This window comes from Mastigoproctus giganteus, chromosome 3 (genome assembly GCF_048544385.1).
Source record: "Mastigoproctus giganteus isolate SK-2022 chromosome 3, ASM4854438v1, whole genome shotgun sequence".
In the NCBI taxonomy this organism is placed as follows: domain Eukaryota; kingdom Metazoa; phylum Arthropoda; class Arachnida; order Uropygi; family Thelyphonidae; genus Mastigoproctus; species Mastigoproctus giganteus.
The window spans coordinates 104,660,082-104,679,433 of NC_143577.1; the positions used below are offsets into that span (position 1 = coordinate 104,660,082).

The window sequence follows — 19,352 nt, forward strand, 5'->3', positions numbered from 1 at the left end:
CCAACATCCAGTTGCTGTCCAACTTCAAACTCACAGAACCAACTTTTCATCTTCTTTATTAATTCATTCAACTGCCGTTTTCTGGAACAACCTTCCTTCATATGTATTTCCTGAAAATTACAATCTACAGAAGTTCAAGTCCAATGTCAATAAATATCTTCTTTCGTCTTCTCAACCTCCAACCCAAGCATGGTACTAAGTACTATAGGTTCTAATACCTCTCATGTTTGGGGTTTTACATAAAAAAAAAAAAATCCTTCCACCACTGGCATGCTCTGGTTTGTTTGTTTGTAGGCTTTACAACGCAAGAGCAGCAAAGGCTATAATGCACCTAACTATGGTGATGTTAAATACATAGTTGTATTTGTATAGGTATAATTCAAGTTTTTAGTGCACTGTACAGTTTTATCTGTTTGAGGAAACTTTGAGGAAACCAAAAATTTTGGTCACATGTGGCGTATCTGCTAGGAGGTCAGAAATGCTGAAAGAGGTGTTCATCGTGGAATACGAGGTAAACATAGCTTTTCATTCAGTACTGTATTTAGGGCAATGAATAAGTAGATGTTGGACAGTTAGCTGAGTGTTGTACTTTGTGCAGTGCAAGGGATCAGTGGCTGCAAGCAGATAAAATAAAGATGTGTCAGGTGTGGCCTATTCATAATTGGGCTAATACAACTTCTTCATGTCGGTTCTCCCATATGTTAGAGCTTCAAGGCTTTAGATATTTTTTTTATACCAAGTAGCTTATTGTTGCCTTGGTTCTTGAGGAGCAATTTTTCCATTATTTTTTTTGAGAAGATGGGGCATCCAATATCCGTAATGTTGTTTGCATGAAGTAGGGCTCACAATACCAGTAAAAATCTTAATACCAGTATGTTGGTATTTTTAATTTATGAAAAATTAATACTGGTATTCCAAAAAAAAAAAAAAAAAACATTTTTTGCAATAAATTTTAATGACAATTAGGTGCAATAAAGTAAGGAAAAAACAAGTAATTACTTGAATTCACATTTTAAACCAAGCTTTTATTACAAATAATAAATATTCTAGCAAAAATTAATAAACATACAGTTATTTTAAGGACAAAAAAATAAGCATCCACACTACTTGTTCAAATAAAGTGAGCTCTTAAGAAAATCAAGTGTTAACGTTTAAACTAAATCTAATTTTCGTACATATTTAATTAGCAGCAGAAAATGTCCTTTTGGATTCTGTGCTGGTTGGTGCTTTGTACTATATCCGTATTAAAGAAAGAAAGGGACTGACAGTTAAGCTTGGTGACTGAATAAAAACGAATCTGAAGCACTACGCAAATTAAGGGACAATCAGGATATTATTATACAAAAGGCTGATAAGGGGGATATAAGTGGTTATACTTAATAAAAATTATTATATCAAAAAATTACATACCATCAATATAGGACACAACAACATACCAAGAGATTGATTCTGCTGTTTTTTTAACATGACCTTAATGTGACGTAGGAAGGATGACCATATTACAATGTCACAGCTCAAGCAGATTAAAGCCAGTACTTACAATGTTCCCACCATTTTTGGCCAAGTAAAGTTACATAAACCAAGTAATCCGATCCGCCCAATTGTTTCTTACAAAAATTCAACCTTTGCATCTTTAGCTAAGTTCGTTTATTCTATTATAAAACCATTTAGAGATATTTTAAAATACAATATAAAAAATCATGTTTTGCTTTTTATGAGATTAAAGGACTACAAAATTAAGAAAGACACCAAATTATACTCTCTAGATGTAACATCTTTATACACTAATGTAAACGTTCCATACGCACTAGATATTATTTGGGACCTACTTAATGACAGCAATATTGATAAAACCAGGCTCCCAAATGATAAGATTTTTGAACTTACCAAGTTATTAGTTACCACCAATTATATTTTATTCCAAAATAAAATATACAGACAGATTTTCGGCTTACCAATGGGTCTTAGCATTAGTGGACTCTCGCACAATTATATCTAGATAAAATAGAGAATATATATTTAAATCCATTTATACCGGAAATCTCATATTACGGCAGATGTTTATATGATGTTCTCATCGTAACTAATCATACTACCATTAATTCTGTTTTACAAGTCCTTAATAATATTCTTATTAGATTAAAATTCACATTAGAAATCGAGAAGGAAGAAACTAAATCTATCAATTTTCTTAATTTTACATTAAAGAGGGTAGGGGAAAAACTAAATTTTATTATCTATAAGAAGCCCACTAATATAGGCATGTTATTGCACTACAATAGTTATCATCCATATATATATACAAAAAATCGGTCATGCTCAATCAGTTTTTAACTGCTTTTAAATATTCAACCACACAGGGTATGTTACAGTCAGAAATTGAGGAACTAACAAAGAGATTCCTCAACAGAGGTTATCCAATTACCTCTATCAATAAAGTTAAATTGATTGCCCAGGAAAAGAGAACCAATAACAATCAAAAAACAAATATTGATAAAAAAGCATTTTATTACAATCCCATATATTGAAAATTGGTACAAAAACTGAATTATTCATGTAATAGCACGAATATGAAACTGATAGCTAGCCCTACTAATAAATTACATACATTATTAAAGAAACATTTGGCTAATTCTTACTTTCAACAAACACATGATCTTGTTTACAGCATTTCTTGCAAAGACTGTGACTCGGCTTATATCAGATCAACTCGGGGGGGGGGGGGGTTGCATAAAACAACATGAGGCTTTGGTATGCGGGGCAAGAGCAAGTGCTTCAGAGTTGGCATTTCATGCTGTGAATGAGGAATATTCTTTTCTCTTTAATGAAGCCAAAATAATTAATATCCAGCATAATTATAGTAAGTTACTTATTGCCAAAACTCTTGAAAGGAAACTCTGTAGAGACTCGATTAACATTCACAGACCTTTTTTGATATCAGTTAATTGGTCCTATAAATGCATGCCTGAGAAAAACTAAAATTTCCTTTTAAATACATACGCATTGGTGCAATTTTTAGTTTCATTCCGTCCTGTGAACACGAGACATCAAAACGTATTTCTCTAACTTAAGGAGGAAGAAATCTGTCTTCACGTATCTCATATTAGTTTTAAATCAATTTGTAATTTGGACATAACGTTTTCCTATGCTGATAGTTGCGGTGCGGTGCGGTTGATATTTTTTGGAGTCCGGTTGGGGTCTCAACAGTGATTTCGGAATATTAAATCGCTATCATACTGTCGGTATGAAACACATTAAAATGAATTTTATCAATTTTATCTTTGTATTTTAATTGTTTTACGTGATGGACTATGAGAGTTGGAAAAGAAGCCTTCCAATAAAGAGATCAAGGTAATCCATGTATTATTTATTAAAGGTTGCAAAAAATATAGGAGAATGGGGCTGAAGTGGCAGTAGAATCATCTGGTTTTGACAGAGGTGGGAAGAGAAATGGGCAAAAGTTGCAGCCAATAGCTCTGACAAGAGACCAGAATGCTTGGCTACCATTTGGACAAGAAGTAAGTTTTCTACTCTTAACCTCTTTGAAATCTAGTTTGGGCTGATTAATAACTGCTTTACAATTGTTTTGGAATTTGATGTAGGCAGAAAATGAACCTGTAGATTTGGAAACAAGCCAATTACAATATGCAACATTCTTCTCTTGAACAGCCTTATCACATTTATTGGAAAACCAAGGATTAGATACAGGACAAGATTTTAAAGTGGAGTGTGGAATAAAGGATTCCATCCCTACTAGAATCATTTCAGTGACATGATCTGAGCAAGCACTGACATCAGAAAATTTGAAAGTAGGCTAACCAAGGAAAAGAAAGAAAGAAAGAAATCTCACAGATCACCCCAGACCACTTACCTCGACTGTTTACTTAGAAGGGTTGTTTGTGAGAAAAAGATCAAACAAACTGGCTGCGTGGTTAGGATTTATTGGTATTCAGATAAATGAACAATCTGTGCAAGGTCATTAGTAATTGTAAAAGCTTCAGCATCTCAACCAGCTGGTTCAATGTTGCTAGAAAACGCAAGCGAGCTGGAGTTGTGAACATTAAAAATCACCAAAGAAAATTACCTCATTGTTAGGAGAGTTGGACTGCAGAAAGTCAAGTTTCAAAGAGAGGAAGACAATGTGTTACAAGTGATAGTTGGAAGAATGAAGAGTCATCAAAACATTCAAGGCTTACTACACGAGGCGTTCATTTGCACGTCTGAATGAAGCTATGAGACAAAATAGTGAGATATCTGTTAAAGACTTTTGGAAACAATTCAATGTTTTAGATGCTGTAAGAATCATTGGGATGAAATTCACAAAAAAAACATTGAATGGTCTCTGGAAGAAATTTTGTTCATTTTTTTTTCAAAAACGAGACGAAAACAACGCCAGAAACTGATCATGTCGCTCATGTTATAGAAGAAGTTGTTAATCTTGCCAGGCAATTAGATTTGGAAGTCAATGGTGATGATGTCAACGAGCTGTTGGATTCACATAGTCAGGAGCTGCAACGAATGAGCTGACAATGAATGAGCTCATAGAGATGCATGAGCAAAACATCACTGAGTATACGACACTTCAGACCCAGTTCCACCAGGAAAGCCCATGACAATTGCAAGTTTGACAGAAGGTCTCAGCTCAATTGAAAAGGGCTTAAAAATTTTAGAACACAGACTCCAACAAAGAACAAAAAAATTAACTTGCTACGAAGAAATTCTGTGTGAAAAAAAGAAGGCACTGTGTCGTCAGACGAATTTGTTAGATTTTATGAAGCCATCGACATTGAAATCACTTTTTTTCGTAACTCATTTATTTTTTTAATAAATATTTTGTATTAATATGTATAAATAACTGCAATTTTATTAAATATTTTTCTTCTAAACTAGTGTTTTTGTTAGTCCTTGGTCCCAATTAAACAAAATTTATATGTATTTATATGCAAAGTTGTACCCCGACTTACACGAATTCGACTTAAGCGATTTTCGTCGGACCCACCTATCGCGTAACTTCGGGGTATTACTGTAATTGACTTAGCGACTGCACAAAAGGTTTCAAGGACTAAATGCATTTTATAACTTGTTTGCACTTCTTACTCCAATTCAATTAATCCAAATGGATGAAAATTCCATTATAAAAAATGCAGAGAAGGTGCAAAAGAAATTTTCAAGTGACTTTTTGGAATAATTTTCAATGCAATTACTACTTTGCATAAAGTCACTAAAAAGTGAAATTGCAAAAATTAAAACCATTCGCAAATTTGCAGAACTAGCCATAGTAAAATACTATGATATGAGTGTTAGTTTTTTGGAAATGTGCTCCTTATTGATATTATTTTTGACAATTGAAAAGGGCTTAAAAATTTTAGAACACAGACTCCAACAAAGAACCCGTTATAGCTACAAAGCAAGGAATAAAAAAATTAACTTGCTACGAAGAAATTCTGCGTGAAAAAAAGAAGGCACTGTGTCGTCAGACGAATGTTACTATATCAACTGCGGAACGCTCTTTCTCAAAATTAAAAATTAATTATTTGAGAAACACCATAGAGGGCAATGTCTATCAGTGCTAGCACTGCTTAGCATAGAAGCACAAAAAGCTGAAAGAATGGACGTTTCTAAATTAATTAATGATTTTGCCAATGCCAAATCTAGAAGAAAACCATTATAAATGACATAAGTCAATATATTACTTCATTTAATTTTCAGAATTTATTTTTAATTTTTATATTTCTAGAATTTAATATTATTTTTGTTTTTATATTGCATCGACAGAGATTTTAAATACAAGTTTATTGTTGTATTGTTAACTTTTTATTTTTACCAAAACAAATATGTTCAAGGAGGTCACACTAAACTTTTCACTGGGGCACACTTTTACTAGTTATGCCACTGCTTTTGATAAAACGTTTTCTCTATATATTCTTGTACAATCATTTCTACAGCCTCTCGCACTGATTTATTTATGAAAAATAATTTTATAGATCTTAGTTCAGTGACATTCTAAAAAAATATGATACGAAATGATTTATCATCAGCAATAAATAAACTTTTACTTACCTGCAACCAAAATTACAACACTACCTAGTTTAAACAATTCTAGGCATTCTCGACATTTTCTTGTTCAGTTAATTTTAAGAAATTTTGTTTACTGGAAACTTTTGATTTTACTTTGAATAATAAATGAACAATATTCTTAACTTCCTTAGGAATGTTTCAAGTATATGTGCAAGGATAATTCCTTGCATATATTTTTTATAATATGCAATAAAAAATCCAATTTAATCACAAAACACCTTGCAATATTCTGTATTAAAATATTTATATGATAATAAAATACCTGAAAGTACCACGTTCCACATCTTGACCGCTAAGTCTAACATGAATACCTTCTTTTAAGAGAGATCCAAATGCCATGGCTTCAGCTAAAGCCCAATCAACAACACCACTATTAATCATTTCCATTCGAGACTTCAAAATGCGCTTTATGCCTGGATGGATCTTAAAGTTACCTGGTGGGGAGGAGCTGAAAACTGTTCCAATGTGTTTCAAAATATCCTCAGATACACCAGTTGGATCACATTTCATAGGACTCCGCTCTCCAAAGAAACCTGAAAAAAAAGTTTGATTTATTGTTTTTATTTATTTTTTTAGTTCCTCTTTAGTATCAGTAGTGAAAAAGATAAAAGAAAGCAAACGTTTACAGTATCAGCAAAAAAAAAAAAAAAAAACCCATTCCATCCACTAACAGTTCATCTAGTTCTTCCTTGAATTTATTCAAACTACCCACCTCTAACAACACCAGCTGGTAGTTTGCACCAATAATCAACCACTCCCTTCTGTTCACAGGACATGCAACCATCCTTCCTCAATTTGAATATAAGCTTCCTCATGTATGTGTAGTCTGAGAAATAAGGCAGAATTCCATCAGCACAGAGCTTATTCAATTCATTCAGGGGTTTAAAGGCGCCTCCGTAGCCAGGTGGGAAGGAGCAGCAGTGCGTAGCAAATGCTTCTTGATTAGACTGGGGTTCGAGCCCATCACCACCAAATACGGAGGATGCGGAAAGGTCAGGGAATGACCACCGCATATCCTGGCGCAATATGACCTTAGTTGCTAATGCTCCTAAAAAACCAAACAACAACAGGGGTTTAAACACCTCAACTTTAAAGTACCTAGTCTCTAGATGATGTAATTTACAAAACTGAAGCCCTTACTGGTAAGAACACCCTTCTGCTCCCCTCATCAATCTTTTAGATCTTCCCTAAACACATGGCAACAGACTTACTTGCTAAATGAAGATCCCAGAGCTGTATGAAGTACAAAGATGTAGCCTAACTGCTGCTCATACAACAAGATAATCACCTCCTCAACCCTGTCAGGAAAATTCCTATATATCATTGGTAAAATGCTACAAGAAGTTCTGGCAGCCTATTTGCATTGCTCAGAGATCACTTCATATCTGACTGCACAACAACCCCCAGAAAAATTCTTTGGATTATTGTATAGTCAGATATGAATTTTGTCATTTCCCAGTATATAGAGTGTAGAAACAGTTATATATTAATCTGGGATTACTGCTACCCATATGCAGTACTCTGCATTTGTCAATGTTAAACTTCAATTGCCATTTCTCAGCCCATCTGCATAAATTTTCTAGATCCTCTTGCAGTAGCATACCAACATTCCTGTCATTAACCACCCTGCCAACCTTCATAATCATCTGCAAACTTAGAAATTAAGATTGAATCAATATCGTTAATAGATATAGAAAACAACAACAGGCTCAACACTGAACACTGGTAGACTCTGATAACATTAGTCCAAGAAGTGCAGCACCCATTCATAACCACTCTGTCTTCTCCCACTACCATTCTACCAAGAGCAGTCAATCAAGAAGATAAAATCATCCAGAAAGGATTAGAAGGGTTGGCGGATCACTTAAATCCATAAAATGCCTGCATTCTGATGACCTTTTGGTAGAAGCTTCAAGCATCTGCATGTAAAGACTTTCGTCATATTCTTCAAAACTTTTGGTCTGTAGATTACTCCCACTGTCACTGTTCCTTTGCTCCCAACTTAACTCACACCACAGACTGTATGCTGGCAGATGTAACTGTAGACTCAGCAAAAAACTCTTTTTACACACATGTTGCTATTGATAAGAAGCAACCCCTCCACCCATTCTATTTTCCCACGTTTCTAATTAGCCCTATTATATCAGCATTAGTTGTCCTAACCAGGAGTTCAAATTCATCCATTTTATTGACAACACTCCTGATATTACTGTAGAAACAGTTGAGACTAAGTAATCTTGTATAGTTTACTACCCTGACATACCTATTGAAGTTATTTAGGTTTGTATCCTAGCTTTATCTTCCCCCTCATTTGAAACATTGCTACCCTCAGAACATTTTATCAACATTGGCTGTTGTGGCAACAAACAAGAATTCATGAGGTGAGTGCAAGCATTACTTTTATCCATATCATCAGGTAAATACGGATCTAAACTACCCCCTCTCCCCAACAAGCAGTTTCCCTGTTGGATGTTGAATGTTAGAATGAAAACTCGAATAGGGCCACGATTCCCATCTGTTTGCATCGATATTCTCTTGACAGCTGTTACTCCTTGGTCTCACAATTTAGAGCAGATCTCTTCTTCAGAGATGAGAAGCAGTTCCCACTCTGATAAGACACCCTGTGAAGAGTTCAGAGTTTTGTAGGGGATTATGGTGATAGGCATTCCCCCTATTGATGCAGATGTCAGGATTTTTTCAGCATGTTTTGTGGAGAATGAGGAAGAGCGACATCACTGATGGTGGCGTGTCCTTGATTTTGGCTCTTTTTACAGAGGTGTTTTCAGTGTAGTCATTTCGATTAGATAGGGGCCTTGTTGGGGCTCCAGAAAAAAAGAGAAGGATTTAAATTATTCATAGGAGTGAAATAGAAATTTCAGATGCCCTAAGTACCTCACCCATCATGGGTCCTATAAGGGGACATCAACTTGGGAACTAGCAAGTAGTGAGTATACGAATCGGATGGCAAGTTCACTTAGGAGCATCATACCCACATTTCCAATTAGTCTTGACCCAGTCCCAGTACCAAAGGGAGGGAGACATTGAATGCAGTTGATCCTATCAGTAAGAACCACCTGCCAAATGAGCCAGTCTGGGACTTCTGCCTTGTCGAAACAGAGGCCAAAGTGGTGTACTAGGGCTGGGACCCTTATCTACCAGGATCCTCCTTTCTGAGTTTCCCTGTGTCGCGAGGCACGGCCGCACATGTCAGATTCACCCTGACATGCCAAATGATGTCACCGTGGAACCAAGATATGGGCATTGGATCCAGTGATGCTAATCTAGAGGGTCAGCCCCATGTACAGATGCTCATATACTCAAGGGGCTAAGTATATGATGTTAAACTTATTTTTTGCACCCAGCGCCTTTGTTACTCTATCATAGTATCCAATCAGAATGGTCAGACAGGATTGCCTCTTAAAAATCATGCTGTGACTGCAGTATAACTGCATTCCTGACTAGCTGGTCCTGCATTAGCATTATTTCTTTCACCAGTGACTGTTATTTTTCCTTGAACGAAGTCAACCTGATATGTCTGTAATTACTCATGTATCCGTTTGAACCCCCTTTGTGAATTGGTAATACATTTTCACACCCCCATTCTATAGTGATTCCCTCCTGCATCCAGTGATTTTCTTATAATCATCATTAAAGGTTTGATTACCTCTATTGCTGCCTTTAATATCATTGGATAGATACAATCACACTTCAGGTCAATCAGCAGATATGCTCAAAAATCAATCACCATCTAGTCATCTAATATTTGGCAGAAGAGCATTAGCATTAGTAGGGGCATGTGATGCCAGAAAGCAAGATTATGCAGCATCAGCAAAAAAAAAAAAAAAAAAAAACAGCTCCCACTTCAACCCATCCGTTCGTTCCAAATACCTGTCCACCTCAGCCTTAAATTTATTTAAGCTATCAACTTTGACAACAAAAGAAGGAAGTCTGTTCCACAATCAACCACCCGCTGGCTAAAGGCAAACTTCCGCACATGTATCCTACTACTGTCTTTCTCAATTTGAATTTATGCCCTCTCAGGTGATTATTCTGAGCAAGAGAAGAATCCCATCAGCATTGAGCATGATCAAACCATTCAAGGCTTTATACACATCAATCAAATCACCTTGCAGGTGCCTATTCTCCAAACACTATAATTTGCAAAACTTAAGCCTTTCTTCGTGAGAGCAACGCTTTGTTGCATTCACTAAATCTTGCTGCTGTTCTCTGTACTCGTTCCAACAGCTCTACATCCTTCTTAAAATGAGGCCACCAGACCTGTATACAGTACTGAAGATGTGGTCTGACCATTGCTTTATACAAGGGGATAATCACCTCCTTATCCCTGCTAGAAAAATTCCTGTATATCATTGACAAGATACCATGAGCTACCCTTGCAGTTCGTCTGCACTGCTCAGAAAACTTCATATTTGCCTGCACAATTACCCCCAGGTCCTTTTCACTCTACTACTGTCAGTGTAGTACCACACAATTGATATGTTAATCTGGGGTTACTGATTCCCATACGTAGCACTTTACATTTGTCAATGTTAAACTTCATTTGCCACCTCTCAGCCCATATGCCCAACTTTTCTAGATCCTGTTGCAGCAGTGTACCGTCATTACAGAATTTCAGGAGACACTTCCCTAATGTGACTCTGGACACTCTCAACTCGCTCAACATCAACATCGACCTGTGGACTATAGACAAGGCATATCGCGATGGCATCTTGGCCCATCTTGCTGTTTGTAAAGGACATTTGTGTAAGTGCCGATCTTGGCTAGCCGATGTCATTTCATGTTCTGCTCAACTTGTAGTCCGTTTTCGCTGTAATTACTACTTCATTCATTTTACATTCTGATTATCATCTTTGCTTTGATCTATTAATTATTATATAGTTATTATTATTATTATATATACATATATATATATTTTTTTATATAAAACAAAATCACTTGTATAAACAACAAATTGTAAGATTCCTCTGGATTTCTGTGTACGGAATCATTATTGTATAAAATTTATGTTAATAAAGAATCTTATTATTATTATTATTATTAGCGTCATTAACAACCCTGCCAACTTTCGTATTTCCTGAAAACTTGGATATTAAGCCTGGTATACCATCATTAATAAATACAGAAAACAACAATGGACCCTGGGGGGGGGGGCTCCACTAATAACATTAGTCCACGAAGAGCAGTGTCCATTGATTACCACCTTCTGTCTTCTCCCAACTCAACCAGCCCTTTATCCATAGCAGCAATTGCCTCCAATGCCACACTGTTCCAATTTGTGCAACAGTCTCTCTCTCTCTCTCTCTCTCTCTCTCTCTCTCTCTCTCTCTCTCTCTCTCTCAGGGTAACTCAGAAATTTTTTTGGCTGGTGCAGCAAAAAAAATTATTTCTGGCCTCAGGCTTCCTTGCACCATATCGCTAATAATAATAGTATCAATAGCCTTTCTAAGATCCAAATATATGATATCAAAGTTATTCCCTGCATCCAGTTCCTTTGTGACCACGTCATAGTATCCAATGAAATTGGTCAGACAAGACTTTCCCCTTAATAAAACCATGCTGTGTTCCGAGCTATAACTGAAGTCTTGTCTAGATGATCCTGCAGTGCTTCTTTAACAAGTGCCTCCATTAATTTCCCTGGAACACAAGTTAAACTAACAGGTCTATAATTACTTGTGTCACTCTTTGATCCTCCTTTGTGAATTGGTTACATTTGCACATCTCCAGTCCATTGGCACCTCCCCTGAGTCCAAGGAAATTCTCATACTTATGGCTAAGGGTTTGCTTACTTCCTTTGCTACCTCCTTTAATATAACTGGATAGATGCCATCCACCCAGGGTGCCCTTTTTATGTTATCTTCAACAATTTCTCCTGCACTTTCCTCTCAGTTATTACAAAATCATCTAGCTCACTGTCAGAGTTTAATTCACCTCTGGCATTCCCCTCGCTGAATAACTCCTCATGTGTGAATGTAGATGCAATGCAAAATACTCATTTAGTTTGTTTGCTAGCCACCTGAGCAGGATCCTCAACAGTTGAACCATCAATATCCAGTGGACCAATCTGATTCATCTCTTTCCTTCTAGAGTTTACATAGGTAAAGAACTCTTTGCTATTTTTCTTTGCATCCTTTGCCAAAGATTTCTCATAATCTGCCTTTGCCTGCCTAATCTCCTTTGTGACTTGGTTACAGACCAGCTTATATCGATCATAGGCTTCCATGTCACCCATTAATTTATATGTATCGCATGCATTTTTCTTCTCTGCCACATGTCTCAGTTTATCTGACATCTATTTAGGCCTAAAACTTGAACAATATTTCTTAGTTGGTATGTAAAACTTAGAAGCTTCCAAGATTAATCCTTTGAATGCCTCCCATTTTGAATTTATTGTTGGTAACATCATCAGTTGGTCCCACTGTATAGAATTTAAATAATGTCCCAGACCACAGTAGTCACCTTTACAAAAGCAAAAACCCTTCCATTTACCCCTGATGGCAGTTACCTCTTTGAGTAAGTCCCACTTCAGCACACTGTCATCATTGCCACCTAGTGGTTCCTTTATCTGCAGATTCTTAATGCATTAAGAATCACTACTGATTTTCAGATCAAGAGTATTACTCCCTCTAGTTGTCTCCCAAACATGCTGCTGTAGAAAACAATCATCCAATAAATCAACAAAACCCATGCTAGTGTGCGAGTGACCAACCCACCAATTCCAGACAATATCCGGGAAATTAAAATCTCCCATTATAGGACTCTCTGATTTACTGGCCCACTCTATTTCCCTGTACAGTTTCTTATTATACTCTTCACAGTCATTTGGCCTATAACACACTTCTACTCTCGATTTTGATCTCCCAGTGCTTATGTCACACCAAACTGACTCGAAATTGCACTTCCTTGTTTTAATAGCATAACCCCTCTTCCCTTCCTATCCTATGTATCCTTCCTGTACACACTGTACTCTCCAAATTCCAGTTCTGCATTCCTTATATCTGTGTGACACCACATCTCTGATATCCCACCAATATCTTGTTTTGACTAACACCTCAAATTCATCAAATTTATTTACCAAACTCCTAGCGTTGGTGTATACGCAAGTATACATGCACCTGTTCCTATTCTTAGCTACCCTAACTCAACCCATGTGTTTACTTGTATTGCAATGACTCTCAGCAGTCTCTGAAATACACTGCATCTTGTTTTCCAGACTGGTGCTCATTCCAATAGAAGCAGTGCAAGAATCACTTTTATCTCTGCCAGCAGCTACTGTTAATTTATTAGTCTTTGTATCCCCCCCAAGCTAGCAGTTTTCTAACCCACCTAACACTGCCTTGATAGCATCAGCAAATATTCTTGCACCCTTTCTATTTAAGTGTATCCCATCCCTGTAGTAGCAGTCTCTCCTGTTAATAAGTACAGACCAGGCTGAAAAAAATTCTACCTCTTGAGCCTTGCACAATCTTTTCAGGGCCGAATTGATCGACAAGGCTCGCCATCATATACTCCTTCCTATCGTGTCTGGGCAGAATTGCAGACACTTTCAAATTCAACCCTAATTCACTGCTTTCTTTCAACAGTGACATGGACTTGTTAAGAAATTCTGCTAGACTCCTACTCTTAATATCATTAGTGCCAATATGTACAACAAAATCACCTTTTATGCCCTTAAAAGATATCTGCTCTACAATGTCATCAACCTTTGCCCCTGGCAGACATACCCTGGTCCTGTTCCACCTATCCTTTTTACATACCATGTTCCCCATTTCCCTGACATTAGAGTCACCGACAACTACTAATTCCTGTGGGATCAGCACATTCTGTCTTGGGGGTTGCCGCTGTGTTGCATGATGATCAAGTGCAAGCTCTGGTGTTGATGTGGGCAGCTGACAGCTTGATGGGCGCCTCAATTTACATCCTTTGAGGGCATCCACCCTGTCCTTCAAGCTTTCATCATATAGGCCCATAACAACGCTGAGTTGTCGGCTGATTTCCTCACACTCCTTACATCACACGCACACAAGGACATTCTCCTTGGCAATATCATGTCCCATACCTGGTTGTCCACAAACATCAAACAAACAGTGCATTTTAAAAGGCTGTGATTCAGAAGGCAACTACCCCCCCCCCTCTGTTCTCCTCTGAGCCACATAACTCCCATTAACTTTTTTGCTTTGCTGCTCTGGAGAGACTAACATCAAAGGCAATTCACAATATATAGCTAAAACATTGGAGAGGACGCCCTTTCATATTCCATGGTTAAGAAGTGGGCAGCAGAATTTAAATAAGGGATCAAGAGCTTGGAAGATGGATCATATTGTGGAAGAATCACAACATCAATCATTCCAAAAGTTCACAATGTGCATGATCTGGCAATGAGTGACAGTTCAGTAGATTGCCAGTGTCTTGGCCATCTCATCTAAACACAGGTGCCATATAATAACACATGTTCTCACCATGAAAGAGGTGTCACTATGATGGATCCCATAGTTCTTGACAGCAAATCAACATACACAAATATTTTCAAGTCAAGTGAACGTCTGCACTGTTTTCAAGCAGGTTTTGCAATTTCCTTGCAAGATTTGTAACCATGGGTGAGATATAGGCCCACCACTTTCAGCCAGAGACAAAGAAACAGTCCAAACAGTAGAAACACAGCTCTTATCCATCTTGAAGAAAAAACTAAATCAATTCCTTCTGCTGATGAGTTGACGATATCAGTTTTTTAGGATACTGATGGAGTGTTTCTAGTGGATTACCTTCAGAAAGGCCAGGCAGCAAAGGGGGCATATCAAACAGACCTTATCAAGCTTATGAAGTAAATTTCAAAAGCTGACAGATGTTGGCAAGATGTTCTGAGGGTAGCAATGTTTCAAATGAGTGGGATGAGAAAGATAGGGAAACGAGCCTAAATAACTTCAGTGGGGTATGATATTCAGGATAGTAACCTATAGAAGAATACATAGTCTTAATTGTGTCTACAGTAATATCAGGAGTGTTGTCAATAAAATGGCTGAATTTGAACTCTGGGTTAGGAAAACTAATGTTGATATAATTGGGTTAACAGAAATAAAGTGGCACCCAGAAATTTGGGATGACAAGTTTCTACTATGGTATGTATAATGTATTTAGGAAAGACAGGATAGGTGGTGTTGTCATGCTTCTTATCAATAGTAGCCTGTGTGAAAAAAGAGCTTTTGCTAAGTCTAAAGTTATATCTGCCAGCATAGAGTTCGTGGAAGTATGAGTTAATTGGAAGCAAAAGTGTAATGAGAGTGGTGGTAATCTACAGACCAAAAGATTGTGAAGAATATAAGAGTTTTCATATGCAAATGGAATGGGCAAACAAGATTGATTGTCTTATTATTAGCATTGGCATTAGCAGAGGCATGATGCTTATGCAGCATCTGCCAAAAAAATAAAATAAATAAAATAAAAATAAATAAATAAAAAATAACCACTTCCACTTCACCCCTCTGTTCGTTCGAAATACCTGTCCAGCTGAGCCTTAAACTTATTTAAGCTATCAACTTCCACGACAAGGAATGGAAGTCTGTTCCACCAACCAACCACCCGCTAGCTAAAGGCTAATTTCCTCACGTCTATCCTACATCTGTCTTTCCTCAATTTGAATTTATGCCCTCTCAGGTGATTTTTCTGAGCAAGGGGAAGAATCCCATCAGCATTGAGCATGCTCAAACCATTCAAGGCTTTATACACCTCTATCATATCACCTCGCTGGTGCCTAGTCTCCAGACACTGTAATTTGCAAAACTTAAGCCTTTCTTTGTAAGAGCACCCCTTTGTTCCATTCACCAATCTTGTTGCCCTTCTCTGTACTCGTTCCAGCATCCCTACATCCTTCTTGAAATGAGGCCTCCAGACCTGTATACAGTACTCTAGGTGTGGCCTGACCATTGCCTTATACAAGGGAATAATCACCTCCTTATCCCTGCTAGAAAAATTCCTATATATCATCGACAATACACCATGAGCTACTCTTACAGCCCGTCTGCACTGCTCAGAGAACTTCACTTCTGCCTGCACAACCACCCCCAGGTCCCTTTCATTCTCTACCACTGTGTAGTACAACAGAGTTGATACGTTGCTCTGGGGTTGCTGTTTCCCATATGTAATACTTTACATTTGTCAATGTTAAACTTCATTTACCACCTCTCAGCCCATCTGCTCAACCTTTCCAGATTCTGTTGCAGTAGCATAGTGTCAGTAGTGTCCTTGACAACCCTGCCAACCTTCGTATCGTCTGCAAACTTGGACATTAAGCTTGATATACCATCATCAATATCATTTATAAATACAGAAAACAATAATGGACCCAATACTGAACCCTGAGGGACTCCACTAATAACATTAGTCCACGATGAGCAGTGTCCATTGATTACCACTCTCTGTCTTCTCCCCCTCAACCACCCCTTTATCCATAGCAGCAATTTGCCTCCAATGCCACACTGCTCCAATTTGTGCAGCAGTCTTCCATGTGCAACAGTATCAAAAGCCTTTCTAAGATCCAAGTATATAATATCAAAGTTATTCCCTGCATCCAGTTCTTTTGTGACTGCATCATAGTATCCAATCAAATTGGTCAGGCAAGACTTCCACTTAACAAAACCATGCTGTGTCTGAGCTATAACTGAAGTCTTGTCTAGATGATTCTGCAGTGCTTCTTTAACCAGTACCTGCATTAATTTTCCGGGAACAGAAGTTAAACTAACAGGTCTATAATTACTTGTGTCACCTTTTGATCCTCCTTTGTGAATTGGGGTCACATTTGCACATCTCCAGTCCATGGGTACTTCCCCTGAGTCCAAGGAAGCTCTCATAATTAATTATGGCTAAGGGTTTGCTTACTTCCTTTGCTACCTCCTTTAATATAACTGGATAGATCCCATTCACCCCAGGTGCCTTTCTTGTATTTCTCTTCAACAATTTCTCCTCCACTTTACTCTCAGTTATTACAAGATTCTCTAGCTTACTGCCAGAGTTGAATACACCTCTGGCATTCCCCTCACTGAATAACTCCTCATGTGTGAATGTCGATGCAAAATATTCATTTAGTTTGTTAGCTAGCTGAGCAGGATCATCAACAGTTGACCCATCGATATCAAGTGGACCAATCTGATTCATACCCTTCCTTCTAGAGTTTACATAAGTAAAGAACTCTTTGCTGTTTTTCTTTGCATCCTTTGCCAAAGATTTCTCGTAATCTGCCTTCGTCTGCCTAACCTCCTTTGTAACTTGGTTACAAATCAACTTGTATCTATCATAGGCTTCTGTGTCACGTGTTAATTTGTATGTACCCATGCATTTTTCTTCTCTGCCATATGTCTCATTAGTTCATCTGACATTCACTTAGGCCTAAACCTTGAACAATATTTCTTAGTTGGTAAAAGCCTAGTAGCATCCAAGATAAGTTCTTTGAAATCTTCCCATTTTGAATTTGTTGTTGGTAACATCATCAGTTGGTCCCACTATATAGAATTTAAATACTGTCTCAGACCATCGTAGTCGCCTTTACGAAAGCAATAACCCTTCCCTTTACCCCTAATGGTAGTTACCTCTTTGAGTAAATCCCACTTCAGCACACTGTGATCACTGCCACCTAGTGGTTCATTTACCTGCAGATTCTTAATGGATGACGAATCACTACTGATAATCAAATCAATAGTATTACTCCCTCTAGTTGCCTCCCAAACATGCTGATGTAGAAAACAATCATCCAATAAATCCACAAAAGCCTTGCTAGTGTGTGAGTGAACAGCCCCCAAATTTCAGTCAATATCTGGGAAATTAAAATCCCCCATTATAAGACTCTCTGAAATCCCCACAATATCTGCCTTTGATGTTTTGAACAATACCTCAAATTCATCAAATTTCTTTACTAAACTCCTAGCATTGGTGTACACGCAAATATACATGCACCTGTTCTTTTTCTTAGCTACCCTAACACAACCCATGTGTTTACTTGTACCCCAATGATTCTCAGGAGTCTCTGAAATATCCTGTATCTTATTTTCCAGGCTGCGGCTCATTCCAATAGAAGTAGTGCAAGAATCGCTTTCAACTCTGCCAGTGGCTACTGTTAATCTATTAATCCTTGTATCCCCCCAATCTAGCAGTTTTCCAACCCACCTAACACTGCCTCGATAGCATCAGCAAACATTCTTAAATACACTTAAATAGAAAATGTGTCCCATCCCTGTAGAAGCAGTCTCTCCTCTTAACAAGTACAGACCAGGCTGAAAAAAAAATCCTACCCCTTGAGCCTTGCACAATCTTTCCAGGGCCGAATTGATCGACAAGGCTCTCATCATATACTCCCTCCTATCGTGTCTGGGCAGAATTGCAGACACTTTCAAATTCAACCCTAATTCACGGCTTTTTTTCAACAGTGACCTGTACTTATTAAGTAATTCCGCCGGTCTCCTACTCTTAATATCACTAGTGCCAACGTGTACAACTATATCACCTTTTGTGCCCTTAAAAGATGATATCTGTTCTTCAACGTCATCAACCTTTGCCCCTGGCAGACATATCCTGGTCCTGTTCCACCTATCCTTTTTAAAAAGCATGTTTCCCGTTTCCTTGACAACAGAGTCACCAACAACTACTAGTTCCTTTGGGACCAGCGCATTCTGCCTTGGGGGCTGCCGCTGAGTTGCGTGATGACCAAGTGCAAGCTCTGGCAATGGTGTGGGCAGCTGAGAGCTTGATGGGCCCTCACTTTTAATCTTTCGAGGACATCCACCCTGTCCTTCAAGCTCTCATATAGGCCCATTACAATGCTGAGTTGTCGCCTGATTTCCTTACACTCCTTGCATCGCGCACACACAAAGACATCCCCCATGGCAGTATCATGTCCCGTACCTGACTGCTCCACAAACATCAAGCAAATAGTGCATTTTAATAGGCTGTGATTCAGAGGGCAACTGCCCCCCCCCAGTTCTCCCCTGAGCCACAGCACTCCCACTAGCTTGAGCCTTTTGCTTTGCTGCTCTGGTCAGAGTCATGATTTCGATTTAATTTCAATAAAATTTCAATTTCAGTACAAAATTAAAACCCTAAACTTATATCGCAACATAGTTATAACGCTATATTTATGTTTCAGTATTGAGTGTTATCTACGAAATCCCTTTATATAACTTCCGTATCAAGTTAAGTATTAATTATTTATTTTTTACTAATTATTTATGTTACGTAACCCAAGTCGTTATATGTATAGTTAAAAGTACAAT

The 19,352-nt window shown here is 37.8% G+C and overlaps 1 protein-coding gene across 2 annotated transcripts in view; it reads right to left on the reverse strand.

Annotated features, from left to right (window-relative positions):
- The window catches only part of LOC150088199 (2-oxoglutarate dehydrogenase complex component E1-like), a 497,346-nt gene that overhangs the window by 187,531 nt on the left and 290,463 nt on the right, over nt 1-19,352 (reverse strand). For both annotated transcript variants that reach the window (XM_090370615.1, XM_090370616.1), the window contains exon 14: nt 6,341-6,611. In XM_090370615.1, coding sequence (XP_090226741.1) covers nt 6,341-6,611 — 271 coding nt within the window. The remainder of the gene's footprint in view (nt 1-6,340; nt 6,612-19,352) is intronic.